The 17716-nt window shown below is 44.1% G+C and overlaps 1 protein-coding gene across 11 annotated transcripts in view; it reads right to left on the bottom strand.

Annotated features, from left to right (window-relative positions):
* LOC144605429 (neuron navigator 1-like) overlaps positions 1–17716 on the bottom strand; it is a 602839-nt gene that overhangs the window by 116202 nt on the left and 468921 nt on the right. For all 11 annotated transcript variants that reach the window (XM_078420673.1, XM_078420677.1, XM_078420676.1 and 8 more), the window contains 2 exons: positions 8732–9428; positions 877–1311 (listed from right to left, as the gene is read on the bottom strand). In XM_078420673.1, coding sequence (XP_078276799.1) covers positions 877–1311; positions 8732–9428 — 1132 coding nt within the window. The remainder of the gene's footprint in view (positions 1–876; positions 1312–8731; positions 9429–17716) is intronic.

Consider the following 17716-nt stretch of genomic DNA (forward strand, 5'->3'; position numbering starts at 1 on the left):
AGGGGGGACAGGGAGGGAGGGGGGACAGGGAGGGAGGGAGGGGAAGAAGAGATAAGGGGGGTTGGGGGGGATGGAGTGGTGGGGAGGGGAAGGGGAGAGGGGAGGGGGGAGAGGGGAGGGGGAGGGAGGGAGGGAGAAAGGGGAGGGGGAGGGAGGGAGAAAGGGGAGGGGGAGGGAGGGAGGGAGGAGAGGGTGCTGCACCAATGCAGGAGAGGTTTGGGCCCAACATGTCCACTTGGTCTAGTAGCCATTAAAATTGAGAATTGATATCTGTGAATTAAATGGGTTACCATTTCATCCGTGAAAAATAGCACAATTAGTGACACTGAAGCAAAATCAAAGGTTGGGAACTATCACCAAATGTACATATTTAACTAAATTACCCATTCAACTTCTCAAATGCAACGACTGAAAGCTAAAGAAAGCACAAGAGATTAACACGTTTATCTTACTGCTCTACAAACTGAATGTTCTAATATTGAATCAACATCATTTTATCACATCATAATTTGTTATTCCTTACCAGCAAAATGATTGCATGAGCTGGATCTAGTCATCTATTAAAAAGGAACTCACTTAAATTTAAGATAGACACAAAGTGCTGGACTTACTCAGCGGGTCAGGCAGCATCTCTGGGGATGAAAGATGAGTGACGTTTCGGGTCGGGACCCTTCTTCACCCAAAACGTCGCCCATCCTTTTTCTCCAAAGATGCCGCCTGACCCGTTGAGTTACTCTAGCACTTTGAGTCTATCTTTGGTATAAACCAGCACCTCCACTTCTTTCTTTGTTCACTTAAATTTAATATCATTCATCTACCATCTTGCACACTTTCTATCTCCAATTCCTTAACATGAAAGTAACACGAGTCACTTACCTCTCCATCTGTGAGAATCTAGAACCTCCAGTCCACGTGAGAGTGCTGTGGTCTTCTTCCCTTGAAAGTGTACTGCTTGGTGGGAATGAACATGGAACACTCAACGGGAGATCCAAAGATTCCATGCTGGTGTGCAGGCTACTTAGCTTTGGGTACATAAGGGTTTCCTTGGTGTTTGTGAAATTGCTACCTAGTCCAAGCCCCTGACTAAAGCTACTGGAATTCACGTTAAGGACTGGGGCAGGGCTTGGAGTTAGACATGGAGTTAAGCTGATTGTACTTGAATGAACATCGGAGAGTTTGGTTAATGTTTCATTGGCAATACTGCTACTGATCAGAGGATGTCCTGAGGTGGATGAATCTAGGCTGTTGGAGTTGATTTTGTCAATGTTGGCCATTGAAGGTGGCTTGCTGATTCCTTTTGAGCTTATCACCCTGGAGTGGAAAAGAAAAGACGTTCAATCAACAATATCGTCATGGCAATATTTGGGAAAAGCCACAATCTACTTTGAGCAAATGCAGAATTAAGCACACCATTTTACTCAATAGAGCACATTTTCATTGCCACAGATGACGGTGGAAGCCAAGTCATTGAGTATTTCTAAGGCGTAGATTGACGGCAGATTCTTGATTACTATGAGTGTCAAGGGTTGTGGGGAGAAGGCAGGCGAATGGGGTTGAGAGGGAAAGATAGACCAGCCACGATTGAATGGCAGGGTAGACTCGATGAGCTGAATGGCCTACTTCAGCTCCTATGACTTATAAACTTATGAATGTGAATACTGAGGAAATAAACTGCGATTTCTGCTTGATTAGCATAATAATGGTCATTGCAGACCTAATGGGCCAAAGAACGTGTTTCCACGCTGTATAACAAAGGACCTCTTTGCCTCAAAATGTTGTTATATCTGTCATTTATTTTATCCATTTGATCATGTTTCAGCCATGATTGAATGGTGGGTAGACGTGATGGGCCGAATGGCCTAATTCTGCTCCTATAACTTATGAGCTTATGATTAGTCAAAAATGTTTAACAATCAGACAGAAATACCAGGTATTTGAGAAAGATGTTTAAAAAAAAAAAAAAATAAGTGCATTTGGCAAAATTTGCTTTTCACGAATGGATTGTTGTTATTAACAACTTGGATAATCATCTGGGAAAGGTCTTCTCGATTGTTTTTGAAATCATTGTGGTATTGATAATGAACAAAATCTTTCTCTGCGGTATATACATCTGAATTTTTTTTTAATAAGGTAAAGTTCCATTTGGTTTTAAACTAAAGATTACAAAATGTCATCTCAAACAGTATCCCATTAACGAGCAGCTAGTAGAGCTACTGCCTCACAGCGCCAGAGACCTGGGTTCGATCCTGGCCTATGGTTTACTCTGTATGGAGTTTGCATGTTCTCCCTGTGACTGCATGGGTTTCATTTGGGTTTCCTCCCACATCCCAAAGACATCCGGGTTTGTCAGTTAACTGGCCTGTGTAAAATTGGCAGTAATTTGTTGGGCGTGTTTGAGAAAGTGGGCCAACCTAGAACTAGTGTGAATGGGTGATTGATAGCCGGCATGGACTCGTGGGCCAAAGGGCTGGCTTCCATGCTGTATCTTAAACTAAACTGAAATGAACTATATTTATCTATGATGTGCCTTCAAATATATTGCTGTTTGAGAGTTAAAGGAATATATATATTACAATTGTACAGAAGATAGACAGGAGTCTTGAAGATAGACTGGAGTAACTCAGCTTCTCTGGAGAAAAGGAATAGTAATGATTCAGGTCAAGACCTTTCTTGAGACCCAAAATGCCACCTATTCCTTTTTTTCCAGAGATGCTGTTTAACCCTTTGAGTTTCTCCAGCTTTTTGTGTCTATCTTCAATTGAAACCAGCATCTGAAGTTCCTTCCCACACATTACAATTGCATTACTTTGGTACAACACAGTTGGAGAACATTTCAACATAGAGGCCACGGTATAAAAGTTGTGAACCTCATGACAGATGCCTAACTATTTCCAGTTGCTGGTCTCAGGCCAGTATGGCATTAGACCAAATTGTATCCAAGCCATGTATTAAGCAATCATATATCAAATCATCTCTGCATGCTATCTAAAACCATGAAGAACTTTTTTGATACTCGATGGAAACAGAGGTTCCTCTCCTTTTCAAACACATAAGTGTCCAAATCCAAGACAACTAAGCAACACGTTATATTAGTATCAAATGTATGTCATGTGAAGGAAATTTCAATCACACTTCAGGGGAAATGATGGCCTGTGAATTCCACTGCATAATACAACATTTTGAATGCTATGCAATAGAACTTCAACTAAATGTAATCATATCATATCATATATATACAGCCGGAAACAGGCCTTTTCGGCCCTCCAAGTCCGTCCGTAATGATCTTTAACAGGATAGGATGGGTTTAGAGGCACATGGGCCAAATGCAGGCAGATGGGACTAGTGTAGGTCTGCTTGGGCAAGTTTGGCCAAAGGGCCTGTTTCCAAGCTGTATAACTCTGTGACTCTCTATAATTTACCTCCCTGTAGAGCCTCCAAATCTCCCCAGCCCATTTCCATTAGCCTTCTCCCTGATAACTCAATATTCCATCAGAACTTCTCTCCAACTCCCTCGCCAAACATTTCCTCAGCCCTTCCTGATTTATTTCCTGCTCCACACAACCATTCCTACCCAACCTCCCATCCCTGGTCGGAAGAAGGGTCTCCACCCAAAACGTCACCGATTCCTTCTCTCCAGAGACGCTGCCTGTCCCGCTGAGTTACTCCTCCTCGAATCTCGTCTTGCACACCTGAGCAATTTGAACTGTGATACTCTCTTCACCAGCTTCCTGCCCGGAATTGTCAGTTCTTCAAGTTTCCTCTCATCGATCCTCTCCTCATGATTCTCTGTGCAATCTCCACACTGTTGTGATGGGAGAACATGGAGTGAAATGTGCTGTTGCTTGTGCATTTCTGACCTCACCGCATATGATACATTGGGCATTGTGTTTGGTAAAATATTTACAACTTCAAGGTCTCAGACAAACTGGCAAAGTTATCTTTCCTATCCCCGACTGATATAATGTCTCCTTAACTAATGGGAATTAATGTCGATTAAGATCTTAGGGCGGCACGGTGGCGTAGCGGTAGAGCTTCTGCCTTATGGTGCCAGAGACCTGGGTTCGATCTTGACAACGGGTCCTGTCTGTACAAAGTTTGTACATTCTCCCCGTGACCTGCATGGGTTTTCTCAGAGATCTTCGGTTTCCTCCCATACTCCAAAGACGTTCTGATTTGTAGATTAATTGGCCTGGTATAAATGTAAAATTGTCCCTAGTGTGCATAGGGTAGCGTTAATGTGTGGGGGTCGATGGTGGGTGTGGACTCGGTAGGCCGAAGGGCCTGTTTCCACGCTGTATCAATAAAATAAAATAAACTAAAACTAAAAATCTGTCCCAGCCAGTTTGATATTAGACTTTATAATTCCATTAGGCTGCAGATAAAAGTTAAAGGAAAACTTAATCTGGAAAATATTACGAGCTCTCTATAGTAACTTCCGATGCCAGAGTGTCTCATAGCACCAGTGATCCGGATTTGATCCTGATTACGGGTGCTGTCTGTGCAGAGTTTGCACATTCTCCCTGTGGACCACGTGGGTTTGCTCTGGGTGCTCCGGTTTGCTCCCATATTCGAAAGATGTGCAGGTTTGTAGATCATTTGGCCTTTGTAAATCGCCCCTAGTGTATAGGATGTGGAAGTGGAATAACGCAGAACTAGTGTACGGGCGATCAATGGTCGACATGGACTCAGTGGGCCGAAGGGCCTGTTTTCACGCTGTCTCTAAATGACACTAAACACAGAGTAACTGAGATCGCTCCAATGAGTTGGCAGGTTAGAATTGGGCACAGATCACTGGGTTATTAAGAGTAAGTTCAACAGGGTTCCTATGGCCCATACTGCAATAGCATGTTGAGTAAAAACAGCTGTGATACTCTAAGGCTTCTGCCACTCACTGTAGAAGCTTACAAACCATGGCTGAAAGATAACAGTAAGGGGTGAATGCCTTCCGGGAAGCAAGGAGACAAAGGAACAATGAAACACAAACAATTTCAACCACTGAATTAATAAGGGTTATACATTTAACGTTGGAATTAAAGTTGCTTGCAATTCTTTTCGCCTATTAGTTGGCCAGTCTCTCAAGAGTAATTCAAATAGATTAACCCACGTTAAGTAGTCTCAATTTCCTACGGTAGCCAGTTTTAAACAAACCTTAGGAAGCACTGTATAAATAATATTGAATGGTTTTATAAATTTTGTGTTCTGTTGAACATCTGTTGGAAACTGAGGCAGTTCATAAATGTCATTTTTAATAGAAACTCATAGCAATGGTTCTATTCCGAACAAACCGTGCATTTTGAATGACAACAGTCTGATCTGCCATCACAGCATGCCATCCTGATATAATGGGAAAAATAACAAATCATGCTGATTTTGACAGAGCCTCGATGATGGTGAAATGTGAAAAAGCCAGTGACTGTGTTTAGTCTGCAGGGAAATGCACAGCATAAAACTGTTTGGAAAAAAAATGCAATTCTGAACATTTTTTGCCTTGCACATTTATTTATCTGTTCTTAGCCAAACAAATTGATAGCCATTCCCACACCAATGTGAAATAAAGAAAATTATATACAAACCTAGCTGATTGACGGTGAAAAAGCAATAATGCATGCAAATGGCTGAAAGTATGCTTAATGTTCATTTCTGCAAACATTTTTCCTCAACTCATGGGCATCTGTTCCCTAAAGAGCATGTTAGTTCAGCTGGAATGATGACAGGGGTAATGACTACTTAAAATAAATGGTTTATGATTGCTAGGACCATTCTGTTTCAGGCTCCATTACAGGCCCGGCTCACGTAAGGCCAAAGGACTTGAATTTAATAGATAATGTCTCTTAATAGACCGCAGATGCTGGAATCCTGAGCCAAAAACAAACTGCTGGAGAAACTCAGTGGGTCGGACAGCAGCAGTGGGAGGCAAAGGTCAGACGATGTTTCAGGTTGGGATCCCTCTTCAGACTGCAATGTGACATTGATGTTATTGACCTATTTGACTGATAAGTAAGGGTGTCAGGTGTAATGGGGAGAAGGCGGGAGCTTGGGGTTAAGAGGGAAAGATAGATCAGCCACGATTGAGTGGGGGAGTATACTTAATGGGCTGAATGGCCTAATTCTGCTCACTTATGAACTTATGAGTTTGAATATCAAGGAAAACGGAAGTCAATGGGAATCAAGGGAACCTTGTACAAAGTTAGAAATAAGGAACTGCAGGTGCTGGTTTACCAAAATTACACAAAATGCTGGAGCATCTTAGTGGGACAGGCAGCATCTCTGGAAAATTCAGTCCGAAGAAGGGTCTCGACCCAAAACGTCACCCATTCCTTCGCGCCAGAGATGCTGCCTGTCCCGCTGAGTTACTCCAGCATTTTGTGTGTAGCATCTCTGGAAAACATGGATAGGTGATGTTTCGGGTCAGTACCCTTCTTCAGTCTGTACAGAGTTAATTGGTTGCAATTGATTTGTTCTTACATTCATGTCGGCTCCAATACATTAGGGCGCCACAGTGTCGCAGCTGGTAGAGCTGCTGCCTCACAGCGCCAGAGACCTGTTCGATCCGAACCTCGGCTGCTGTGTGTGAGAAGATTTGCACATCCTCCCTGTGACCTCATGGGTTTCCTCCTACATCCCAAATATGTGCAAGTTTGCAGGTTAATTGCCTTCTGTAAATTGTGCCTAATGTGTAGGGAGTGGGCAAGAAAGTTTGATAAGATAGAAGTAGTATGAACAGGCTGTTGTGAACTTGGTGGGCCGAAGGGCCTGTTTCCATGCTATATCTCTAAATATTCCTGCAAGGGTTCCTTAGGAAGGTGACCTAGACCCATCTAATATCTTCAGTGATGTTCCAATATCATAGAAACATGGAAAATAAGTGCAGGAGGAGGCCATGTGGCCCTTCGAGCCAGCGCCGCCATTCATTGTGATCATGGCTGATCTTCCACAATCAGTAACCCGTGCCTGCCTTCTCCCCATATCCCTTGATTCCGCTAGCCCCTAGAGCTCTATCTAACTCTCATGTCACCAGTGTTCTTGCCACTATTCCTTTCAATTTAAATTAGCGCAGTCACCATTCTGGTGACAGGTTTTATCTGGGGCTGCTTCAGTGGGCAATTTTACCAGAAAGTGCTGCAAAGCATTTCCAACTAAGCACGATCTGTCGACTGGTGTGACGTGGCCTACTGCCAGTGATCATGAAGAAATACCAATTAGCCATATGGAAACGAGAAACATCGCAGGTGTGTCCAATGATAGAAGTGGGCACCATTAAAAAAGAGACCAGAATCAATCATGTTTAGCCTCAATCAAATGTGGAAATTAAATTCCACAATGTACAAGCTTAAGACTAAATCCTTAGCAAAATTTCAATAGCTATCAATTAACTTAACTGTAGCAATGTGCAAAAATAAGAAAACGCAGGTGTCTTCAATGATAAAGACAGAAACGGTTATAAAAAAGACCAGCATTATTTTGTCCTTGATTAAATTGGAAATTAATTTCCATATTATTAAAGCACAAAACAAATATGATATATGAGAGCCTTACATTAGTTTAATCATGCAATAAACTATATTAAATAATAACATTGGCAGTACAGTGGTGCAGCTGGTAAAGCTGCTGCCTCACAGCGCCTGGGTTTGATCCTGTTTGTGTGGAGTTTGCACGTTCTCCCTGTGACAAGCTTCCTCTGGAAGCTCCGGTTTTCTCACAACTTACTGAATAATGAAAGGCCTGGATAGAGTGGATGTGGAGAAGATGTTTCCACTCGTGGGAGAGTCGAGGACCAGAGGCCATAGCCTCAGAATAAAAGGACGTACCTTTAGAGAGGAGATGAGGAGGAATTTCTTTATTCAGAGGGCAGTGAATTTGTGGAATTCATTGCTACAGACGGCTATGGAGGCTAAGCCAATGGATATTTTAAATGTGGTGATTGACAGATCCTTGATCAGTAAGGGTGTCAGGATTTATGGGGAGAAAGCAGGAGAATGGTGTTGAGAGGGAAAAATAGATCAGGCATGATCGAATGGCGGAGTCAACTCGATAGGCTGAATGGCATAATGCTGCTTCTAGAACTTATGATATTGCTAAGAAGTGTGGGTTTGTAGGTTAAATGGCCATTGTAAATTGCCTCTCGGGTGTAGGGAGTGGATGAGAAAGTGGAATAACATAGAACTATTGTGAGCGGGATGGCATGGAGACAGTGGGCCGAATTCATCTTTCAATCGATCAAATTATAAGTGATTTTAAAAAATGCAATTATTAAAATAGGCGGCACGGTGGCGCAGTGGTAGAGTTGTTGCCTTATGGCACTCGCGGTGCTGGAGATCCGGGTTCGATCCTGACGGGTGCTGTCTGTACGGAGTTTGTACGTTCTCCCCGTGACCTGCGTGGGTTTTCTCCGAGATCCTTGGTTTCCTCCCACACTCCAAAGACGTGCAGGTTAGTAGGTTAACTGGCTTGGTATAAACGTAAATTGTCCCTAGTGTGTGTGGCATTAGTGTGTGGGGAGTGATGGTCAGTGCGGACTTGTTGGGCCGAAGGGCCTGCTTCATCGCTGTGTCTGAACGAAACTAAACTAAACACAACGAAGGTATCACAAAATGCTGGAGTAACTCAGCGGGTCAGGCAGCATCTCTGGAGAGAAGGAATGGGTGACGTTTCGGGTCGAGACCCTTCTTCAGCCTAAACACACGATTTAAATCTATTTGAAATGTGAGCATTTAACGTCCATGCAACGTACCTCTGTGTGGTTGGAGATGACATCTCTGTGAACTTGCAGCTTTGCTGTCGCATTCCTTGCAATTTATTTTGACTGTCAGAGGCTGCAGCCATCTTTGCAGAACCTGCTGCACTTGTACATTCAGTATCCGAGGCCACAGCCTTTGCCTTTGCTTTCTCTTTCTCTCGGTCCGTCTGATTCACTGGCCCGGAGCTTGTTCTCCCCAACCCGATTTTCGAGGGTTCCTTCAGGCGGGACACTGGGATCCCCCCGTGCCTGCTGCCGATGAGGCTCGGGTCAATGTTGCTGCTGACCGGCCTGTTCATACCCGCCCTGCCAGTGATGCTGACGGAACTGGACTTGGCCGGCCGGGGCAGGCTGCGGTACTGAACGGCTGTCCTTGCACTTGAAGACATGAAGCCATCGTGGTTTTGGGACACGTCGAGGCTGGTTTTCCTGGAGTTTGTGGGTTTAGCGGGGATGCCGGTGGATTTCGCAGCTTTCCCCGCGGACGTCCCGCCGGCCGGCATGACCGTCGCGGTGGCCGTCGTGGGTTTCTTGTAGCCGAACGAACCTCCGGTAGAAGGCCTGGAAATACCTGACGGAGGCTTTCGTGCCTCTCCAACTCGGTCCCGACTGGCATCAGATGAAGATCTTTGCAAGGTCGTTCCTTTAAGAGCCATTTTTCCTTTGTCTTGGGCTTTAGAATCAATTTTACCTTAAAGCGTACAAAGAATAAGAAGGAATTAATGGCAGGGTAATTGAGGCAAAATAGAGTCCACAGATAAAACTTTCAACAGAAGAGACTCTGGTCGAGACTGCCCAGCAGCGTTTGCACTTTCTGCACCGGATGAGAAGAGCACACCTCCCCCATCCCATCCTCACCACTTTCTACAGAGGCACCATAGAGAGCATGCTGACCAACTGCATCTCTGTCTGGTTTGGAAGCTGCAAAGCCTCAGACTGGAAGTCCGTGCAGAGAGTGGTGAGGACGGCTGAGAAAACCATCGGGACTTCACTTCCTTCCATCCAGGACATTGCACACAAACGCTGCGTGACCAAGGCCAACAACATTATTAAAGACCCCACCCATCTCCATCATGGACTGTTCACCCTGCTGCCCTCTGCTCAATGGTACTGCAGCACACGGAGCAGGCTCTGCAATAGCTTCTTCCCCCGAGCCATCAGACTCTTGAATTCCCAATAATCAGCCGCCATTATGTGCGAGTTACTTATTTATTTTTTTAATCAATTTTTATTATTTGGTGTTACATTGAGAGCCAGATGCAACGGAATTTCGTTCAAATATGCACTCGTCTGGTGTATAGTTTTGAATGACAATAAAGTTATTTTCATTCATTCATTCACAAAATGCTGGAGTAACTCGACAGGTCGGGCAGTATCCCTGAAGGACAGATACAAAATGCTGGAGTCACCATCTCACCTGGAAGCGAAGGAACAAAAGTATTTTATTATTATTTTTTTTTTTTTTAATCAAAAAATACTTTATTCAAGTAATAAATATCATTCACAAAATGAAGGAACAAAAGTATGCCAGGAATGTCATTACCACCGAGAATCAGTTGTGCACATTGGGTCAGCCATAGATTTAATCAAAGAGCCAGCTTTATCACTTCGTTATCACCTCTTCCCCAGCCAACAATGGGCCATTATGGGCACCACCCTTCCTCACTCATCTGTTCCCAGCCCTGCTTTGTTCTGGTCTTTACATCCATTTCCCTCCCTCCACTTTCGGTCTGAAGAAAGCTCCCCACCCGAAATGTCGTCCACCCTTTTTCTCCAGAGACGCTGCCTGAATCTCAAACTGATCTCAAACTATATATTTCCTTTCCTTTCTCACCAAAGTGGGCACATTAATGCACTGATTTTGAAGTAGCAATGCACCAAACACGTATTCTCCACTGGCACATATTGGTTGGCGTCAGTTGTAATGTGGCATGTTTTGGGCACAAACCACAGCCAGCATCAGACCATCTGGCAGCCACCTGATCCCTGATTAAACATAGAACAGTGCAGTGCAGGAACAGGCCCTTCTGCCCACAATGTTTGTGCCGAACATGATGCCAAGTCCTACTCTTACCTGCCTCCATATAATCCATATCCCTCCATTACCTGTACATCCATCTGTCTATCCAATTGATGCAATTACTAATCAAAGTTATAAGATAGGTTGTAAAGGAAGGAACCGCAGATGCTGGTTCACACCAAAGATAGACACAAAATGTTGGAGTAACTCAGCCCGACGGGCAGCATCTCTGAAGAGAAGGAATGGGAGACATTTTGGGTTGAGATCCTTCTTCAGACTTCTATCTTCTTCAAATAGGTTGTGTCAGGGTGAGTCATAACTTTTAGTTCTTAACCCAGAGATTAAGTTGGTTTATACTGCATGGTTGGATTTGGCAGTGGTACTGGTGTGGGAATAATGAGGGTGTGCTGCCATTACAATTTGAAATTGACAGCAACTTTGGGATTTTGCAGAAATAATAATAATAATAATAATAATAATAATAATAACACCAGTGATTCAGCTCAAAGACTCCACTGTTTGTAAGCAAATTGACTAGACCCATGAGAAAAACCCTTGAATTCTTCAGAATTACAGTTGCTGGAAATTGGACCCGTTTGTGAAACTTGTTAATCTCTTATAGACAATAGGTGCAGGAGTAGGTCATTCGGCCCTTCGAGCCAGCACCGCCATTCAATGTGATCATGGCTGATCATTCTTAATCAGTACCCCGTTCCTGCCTTCTCCCCATACCCCCTGACTCCACTATCCGTAAGAGCTCTATCCAGCTCTCTCTTGAATGCATTCAGAGAATTGGCCTCCACTGGCTTCTGAGGCAGAGAATTCCACAGATTCACAACTGTCTGACTGAAAATGTTTTTCCTCATCTCCGTTCTAAATGGCCTACCCCTTATTCTTAAACTGTGGCCCCTTGTTCTGGACTCCCCCAACATTGGGGAACATGTTTCCTGCCTCTAACGTGTCCAATCCCTTAATAATCTTATACGTTTCGATAAGATCTACTCTCATCCTTCTAAATTCCAGTGTATACAAGCCTAGTCGCTCCAGTCTTTCAACATATGACAGTCCCGCCATTCCGGGAATTAACCTAGTAAACCTACGCTGCACGCCCTCAATAGCAAGAATATCCTTCCTCAAATTTGGAGACCAAAACTGCACACAGTACTCCAGGTGCGGTCTCACTAGGGCCCTGTACAACTGCAGAAGGACCTCTTTGCTCCTATACTCAACTCCTCTTGTTATGAAGGCCAACATTCCATTGGCTTTCTTCACTGCCTGCTGTACCTGCATGCTTCCTTTCAGTGACTGATGCACTAGGACACCCAGATCTCGTTGTACGCCCCCTGTTCCTAACTTGACACCATTCAGATAATACTCTGCCTTCCTATTCTTAGCACCAAAGTGGATAACCTCACACTTATCCACATTAAACTGCATCTGCCATGCATCCGCCCACTCACACAACCTGTCCAAGTCACCCTGCAACCTCATAGCATCTTCCTCACAGTTCACATTACCACCCAGCTTTGTATCATCTGCAAATTTGCTAATGCTCTTTGCTCCCATACATCATTTCTGGTTCAACTAGGGACTATTGGGAAATTGGCCTGTTATTTCGAGGCAAGATTCGCATGATCGTCGTTATGTGCGTATCGTCCTGTTGTCATGAGGTATTTCTGCATTTACTGACAGAAATATGGCAGCCCACGATGTGGCCTGTGCCCCGTGTTTAAGGCTCAAGTTTAAACAAAGTGTGGGAAAGAAACATTGGCAAAGCGAAGTGAATTAAGTGGGGACATTGGCATTTTATTCAAAGCTCGCACCAGAACCATTAACTTTGTAATCCTCATTCATCCTTTCTCCACAAGCATCACTGATCGTGACTGTTGCATCTCCAGGTGCTTGATGCTCTGCTCACTTGGCCCGTAACTTGCAGTGTCTTGGGGCTACTTGCAGTAGGGAGGCCCATTGGGTCAGACCATTGTAGAGTTATAGAGAGAGATCGAGTCACAGAGCATGGAAACAGGCCCTTCGCCCCCAACTTGCCCACGCTGACCAACATGCCCCATCCACACTAGTCCCACCTGCCTCTGTTTGGTGCATATCTCTCTAAACCTGTCCTATCCATCTACCTATCCAAATATTTCTTAATCATTGTGATAGTACCTGGCTCAACTACCTTGTCCAGCAGCTCATTCCATGCACCAACCACCCTTGTGTAAAAATGTACTGCTTAGGTCCATATTAAATCTTCCCCCCACCCTCACCTTACACGTATATCCTCTGGTTCTTGTTTCCCCCGACTCTGAGTAAGAGACTCTGTGCATTTACCCTGTCTATTCCTCTCATGATCTTGTACACCTCTTTCAGAACACCCCTCACCCTCCTGCACCCCAAGGAATAAAGTCCTGGCCTGCTCAACCTCCCCCTCTAGCTGTAGCTCAGGCCCTTGAGTCTTGGCTACTCAATTAACCAATGTGGATGCTCCAACTAATCACTGGGCCTGCTGCTCAAAGCTGCCGCTCCTGCTGCTGCTCCGACCTGCAGTTGCCTTGCCAAGTGAGCCCAGGCACACAGAGGGTGCCTTGTGTTCTCCTCCCCGTCTCTTTGCCTGCCCTCATCCCCACAGCAGCCTTTGTAATGCTGGACTGCAGCTGCCTCGGAGACTGATCTTAAGGAGTTGATTCACTTCCCAGCAGTTACCACAGCAATAATGCAGCAACTGCAAACGCCACAGGCAGCTGCAGTCAGCAATCACACATGTGAGATTTCACGACGTGATTCAAGGTGAAAAACCATCTTCAATATATTTTTGACTACGTTGCAAATCAATTTTACAAGCATTATCCACAAGTGAACAGTGGGGTTGCAACTCAGCGGGTCAGGCTGCATCTCTGGAGAAAAGGAATAGGGTGACATTTCAGGTCGAGTCCCTTCTTCTGACTGAGAGTCAGGGGAAAGGCGAATGAGAGATAGTTGTGGGAGTCAGTAAGTTTTTAATAGATGTCAGTTGGTATTCTATCTCCTGTGATGGAGACGGTGAGATCAAGAAAGGGAAGGGTGGTGTCGGAGATGGTCCAAGTGAATTTGTGTGCAGGATGGAAATTGGTGGTGAAGTTAATGAAGTCCATGAGTTCTGCATGGCTGCAGGAGGGAGCCCCGATACAGTCATCAATGTAACGGAGGTAGAGTTCGGGGATGGGGCCAGTGTATGTCTGGAACAGGGGTTGTTCGACGTATTCTACAGAGAGGCAGGCATAGCTGGGGCCCATGCAAGTGTCCATGGCCACACCTTTGATTTCGAGGAAGTGGGAGGAGTAGAAGCAGAAGGCGTTTGGAGTGAGGACCATCTGTGCTAGGGGGAGGAGAGGACATCCACATTCCAAAACACTCACCTTTGCAATGTTCCATCATCTGATATCATTTAATTATATCTGTTTATAGTTCCTTTTGCCCAACTATACCTGAGATGTGAAAATCTGATGTGTGTTACTTACTTTTGAAGTGCAATACAACCAGTACTGTACACCACACACAAACAAATTATTTTGCTTCAAGCTTCGAAAGATTATGTGCAATGCAGTCCAGGACCCCTCTGGCAGCAAGTTCCGTTCACCATGTGAGCAAGTTATAGCAGGTGCCCTGCATTTTGAGCTGTGATTTAGTCAAGCATCAATCGCCACGGACACCGATTATACACTCAGACCAATCTGAATTAGATCTGCATACAGAATTATGATTTTCTTCGGTATATGTAAAAATATAATTCGTTTATAAAGAAGTGATATCAGCGTATATTTATGTCTTTAGACTTTGTTATACTTCAGAGATAGAGCGTGACATCAGGCCCTTCAGCCGACGCTGACCAGCAAACACCCCTTGCACTAACACTACCCTACATACTTAGGACAACTTACATAAACCAATTAACCTACAAACCAGTACATCTTTGGAGTATGGTAGGAAACCGGAGCACCCGTAGAAAACCCACACAGTCATAGTGAGAACGTACAAACTCCACACAAACAGCACCCGTAGTCAGGATTGAACCCGGGTGCTGTAAGGCAGCAACTCTACCGCTGCACCACTGTGCCGCCCTTTCATAGGGAGTGAACAAACTCATCTGTGACAAAAATAAATCATTCGCAACTGTGGCTCCCTCAGGGTATTCTGGTGAAGGGCATTTTGGTTGGCATGAACAAGTTGGGCCGAAGGGCCTCTGTATGACTCTGAATAGTACTGTGCAGTACTGCAATCCTAATCTACTGCACCGGATTTGATCCTGACCTGAAATGTCACGTCTGGTTTTAACACGGCAGCAGTAATGCTCAGCAATGTTGTGCTGGCAAGGAGAAAATCACTCTGTCCCCGAGCCACTCATTGATTTCCAAAACCCGTGCTGCAAATCAGATTAACACCAGATTAGATGTGATTTTAAATCCTCTTTGGCCGAATAACCTTTTGACATTCACTGACTGAGTTCACGTGATAAATGAGGGCTGTTAGTTCTGGCAGGACCGTGGAATGGCGAAAGGCACTGTTTGCAACAGTGAATAAATTTGTAAAAGGAAAATTCAGCAAACAAAGCAGGCCTTAAATTTTGAGTAAAATATTATACAAACCAAGTGCACTCAGTTCAACAGGCATACTGCGGCAGAGTATTTCAGTAATGCGTGTCAGGAAAATAAACTGGCTGACAGTCAATAGAATCAAAGATCCATGAAGGCATACAGTACAGAAACAGGCACTTGGGCCCAACTCATTCATGTCAACCAAGATGCCTATTTACGCTACTCCCATTCTCCTACATTTGGTCTATATCCCTCTATTTCTTTCCTATCCATGTACCTGTAAATACATTTTCTATAAACAGGGACTGTACCTGCCTTTACCACTTCTCTGGTAGCTTGTTCCATATTCCCACCACCCTCGCAAAAATCATCATCCTCTGCTCTCCGGTCCATCACGGGTTCTGACCTCCCCACCATCGAAGGGATCGACAGGAGTCGCTGCCTCAAAAAGGCAGCCAGCATCATCAGGGACCCACACCGCCCTGATCACACCCACATTTCACTCCTGCCATCGGGGAGAAGATATAGGAGCCTGAACACTATAACGTCCAGGTTCAGCAGCAGCTTCTTCCCTACGGCCTTCAGGCTAATATACACTACAACCTCCATTTAAGATTTGAACTACATAGACTTGGGGGCATTGGTTTTGTCTTTTTGCACTATTATTGGTTGTTTTTATGTGTGTGTGTATATACACACACACATAAAATCAACCAATAATAGTGCAAAAAAGACAAAACCAATGCCCCCAAGTAAACAAGAAAAAAAGAGTAAGTATATATAAATATAAATAAATATATATATATATATATACATATAATATATCCATACACACACACATATCTATGACAAGAAACATAACATAAACAAGAAAAAAAAGTTAAGTATATATATATATATATATATATACACACATAACTTTTTTTTCTGGGTTATTATATTGTTTACAGAATACTATGTTTACATATATAAGAAAATAACTGCAGATGCTGGTACAAATCGATTTATTCACAAAATGCTGGAGTAACTCAGCAGGTCAGGCAGCATCTCGGGTGAGAAGGAATGGGTGACGTTTCGGGTCGGGTCTGAAGAAGGGTCTCGACCCGAAACGTCACCCATTCCTTCTCTCCCGAGATGCTGCCTGACCTGCTGAGTTACTCCAGCATTTTGTGAATAATACTATGTTTACATATTCTGTTGTGCTACTGCAAGGAAGAATTTCATTGTTCTGGTCTGGGACATATATGACAATAAAACCCTCTTGTTTTGACTCTTGATCCACCTATATTGCCATTCTCAGGAAGTTATGAACTTGCATCCCGAGGTCCCTCCATCTATAATCTCTGGTTTAAAGGTTCCTGCCATTTACTCTATATCCTGCCAGTATTAGACAACCAAAAATGGATTACCTCACACTCTCCTGGGTTAAATTTCATCTGCCACCACTCCACCCAACTTCCCAGCTGATCCACGTGCATCTGTATCCTGAGGAAAGTATCCTCATTGCTGCAACTCCACCAGTCCCTGCTGCTTCATCTCACTCACTTAACAGTCTATAGACATTCTCGGCCAATGCAAAAATAGCAAACTGCTAACGGAACGCAGTGGGTCAGCAGAGTAAAGTTCCAGCATCTATAGGCTCTTTTGCCGACATTCTCATCTAAGTTATATACAGTAAATTCTTGCAATAACAGACTTCTATACAGCAGATTTTGGTTACAGTGGACCGAAGCTCCCATTGCACCGCGCCCCCACTTCTGCCTGTTACCCAACGAGCTGGCGCCGGTTGTGGGAGTGGAGAGAGCAACCCTTTGATCTCCCAACCCATCCTTTTTCTCCAGAGATCTGCCTGATCTGTGAAGTTGCTCCAGCACTTTGTGTCTGTCTCTATTCTCTATGTCCAGTACTATGTTAGGTCTGAAGAAGGGTCTCAACCCGAAACATTGCCCATTCCTTCTCTCCGGAGATGCTAGCCTGTCCCGCAGAGTTACTCCAGCATTTTGTGCCTGTCTTCGGCTTAAACCAGCATCTGCAGTTCCTTCTTACATTATGTTTACATATCGGTTATGTTGCTGTAAGTCAGAATTTCATTGTTCCATTTAGGGACAAATGAGAGTAAAACACTCTTGACTCTTGAATACTGACACCAAGTATTCTTTCGGGACACCACACATATTCCCCGATGAAACCATTCACCGTTCCTTTGAAAAATACATACGAGTGAATCCCATATTTTGCAAAATCCAATCCAAAATATCATACAGTAATATCATATCATCATATCATATCATATATATACAATAATTAATTCTCTGCCTTATAAATCTAGGTCTTGCATGCATGTACTGACAACAAACCGGTTTATCCCTGATTGAAAAAAAGAGAAGG

The sequence above is a fragment of the Rhinoraja longicauda genome, chromosome 24 (genome assembly GCF_053455715.1).
Source record: "Rhinoraja longicauda isolate Sanriku21f chromosome 24, sRhiLon1.1, whole genome shotgun sequence".
In the NCBI taxonomy this organism is placed as follows: Eukaryota; Metazoa; Chordata; class Chondrichthyes; order Rajiformes; family Arhynchobatidae; genus Rhinoraja; species Rhinoraja longicauda.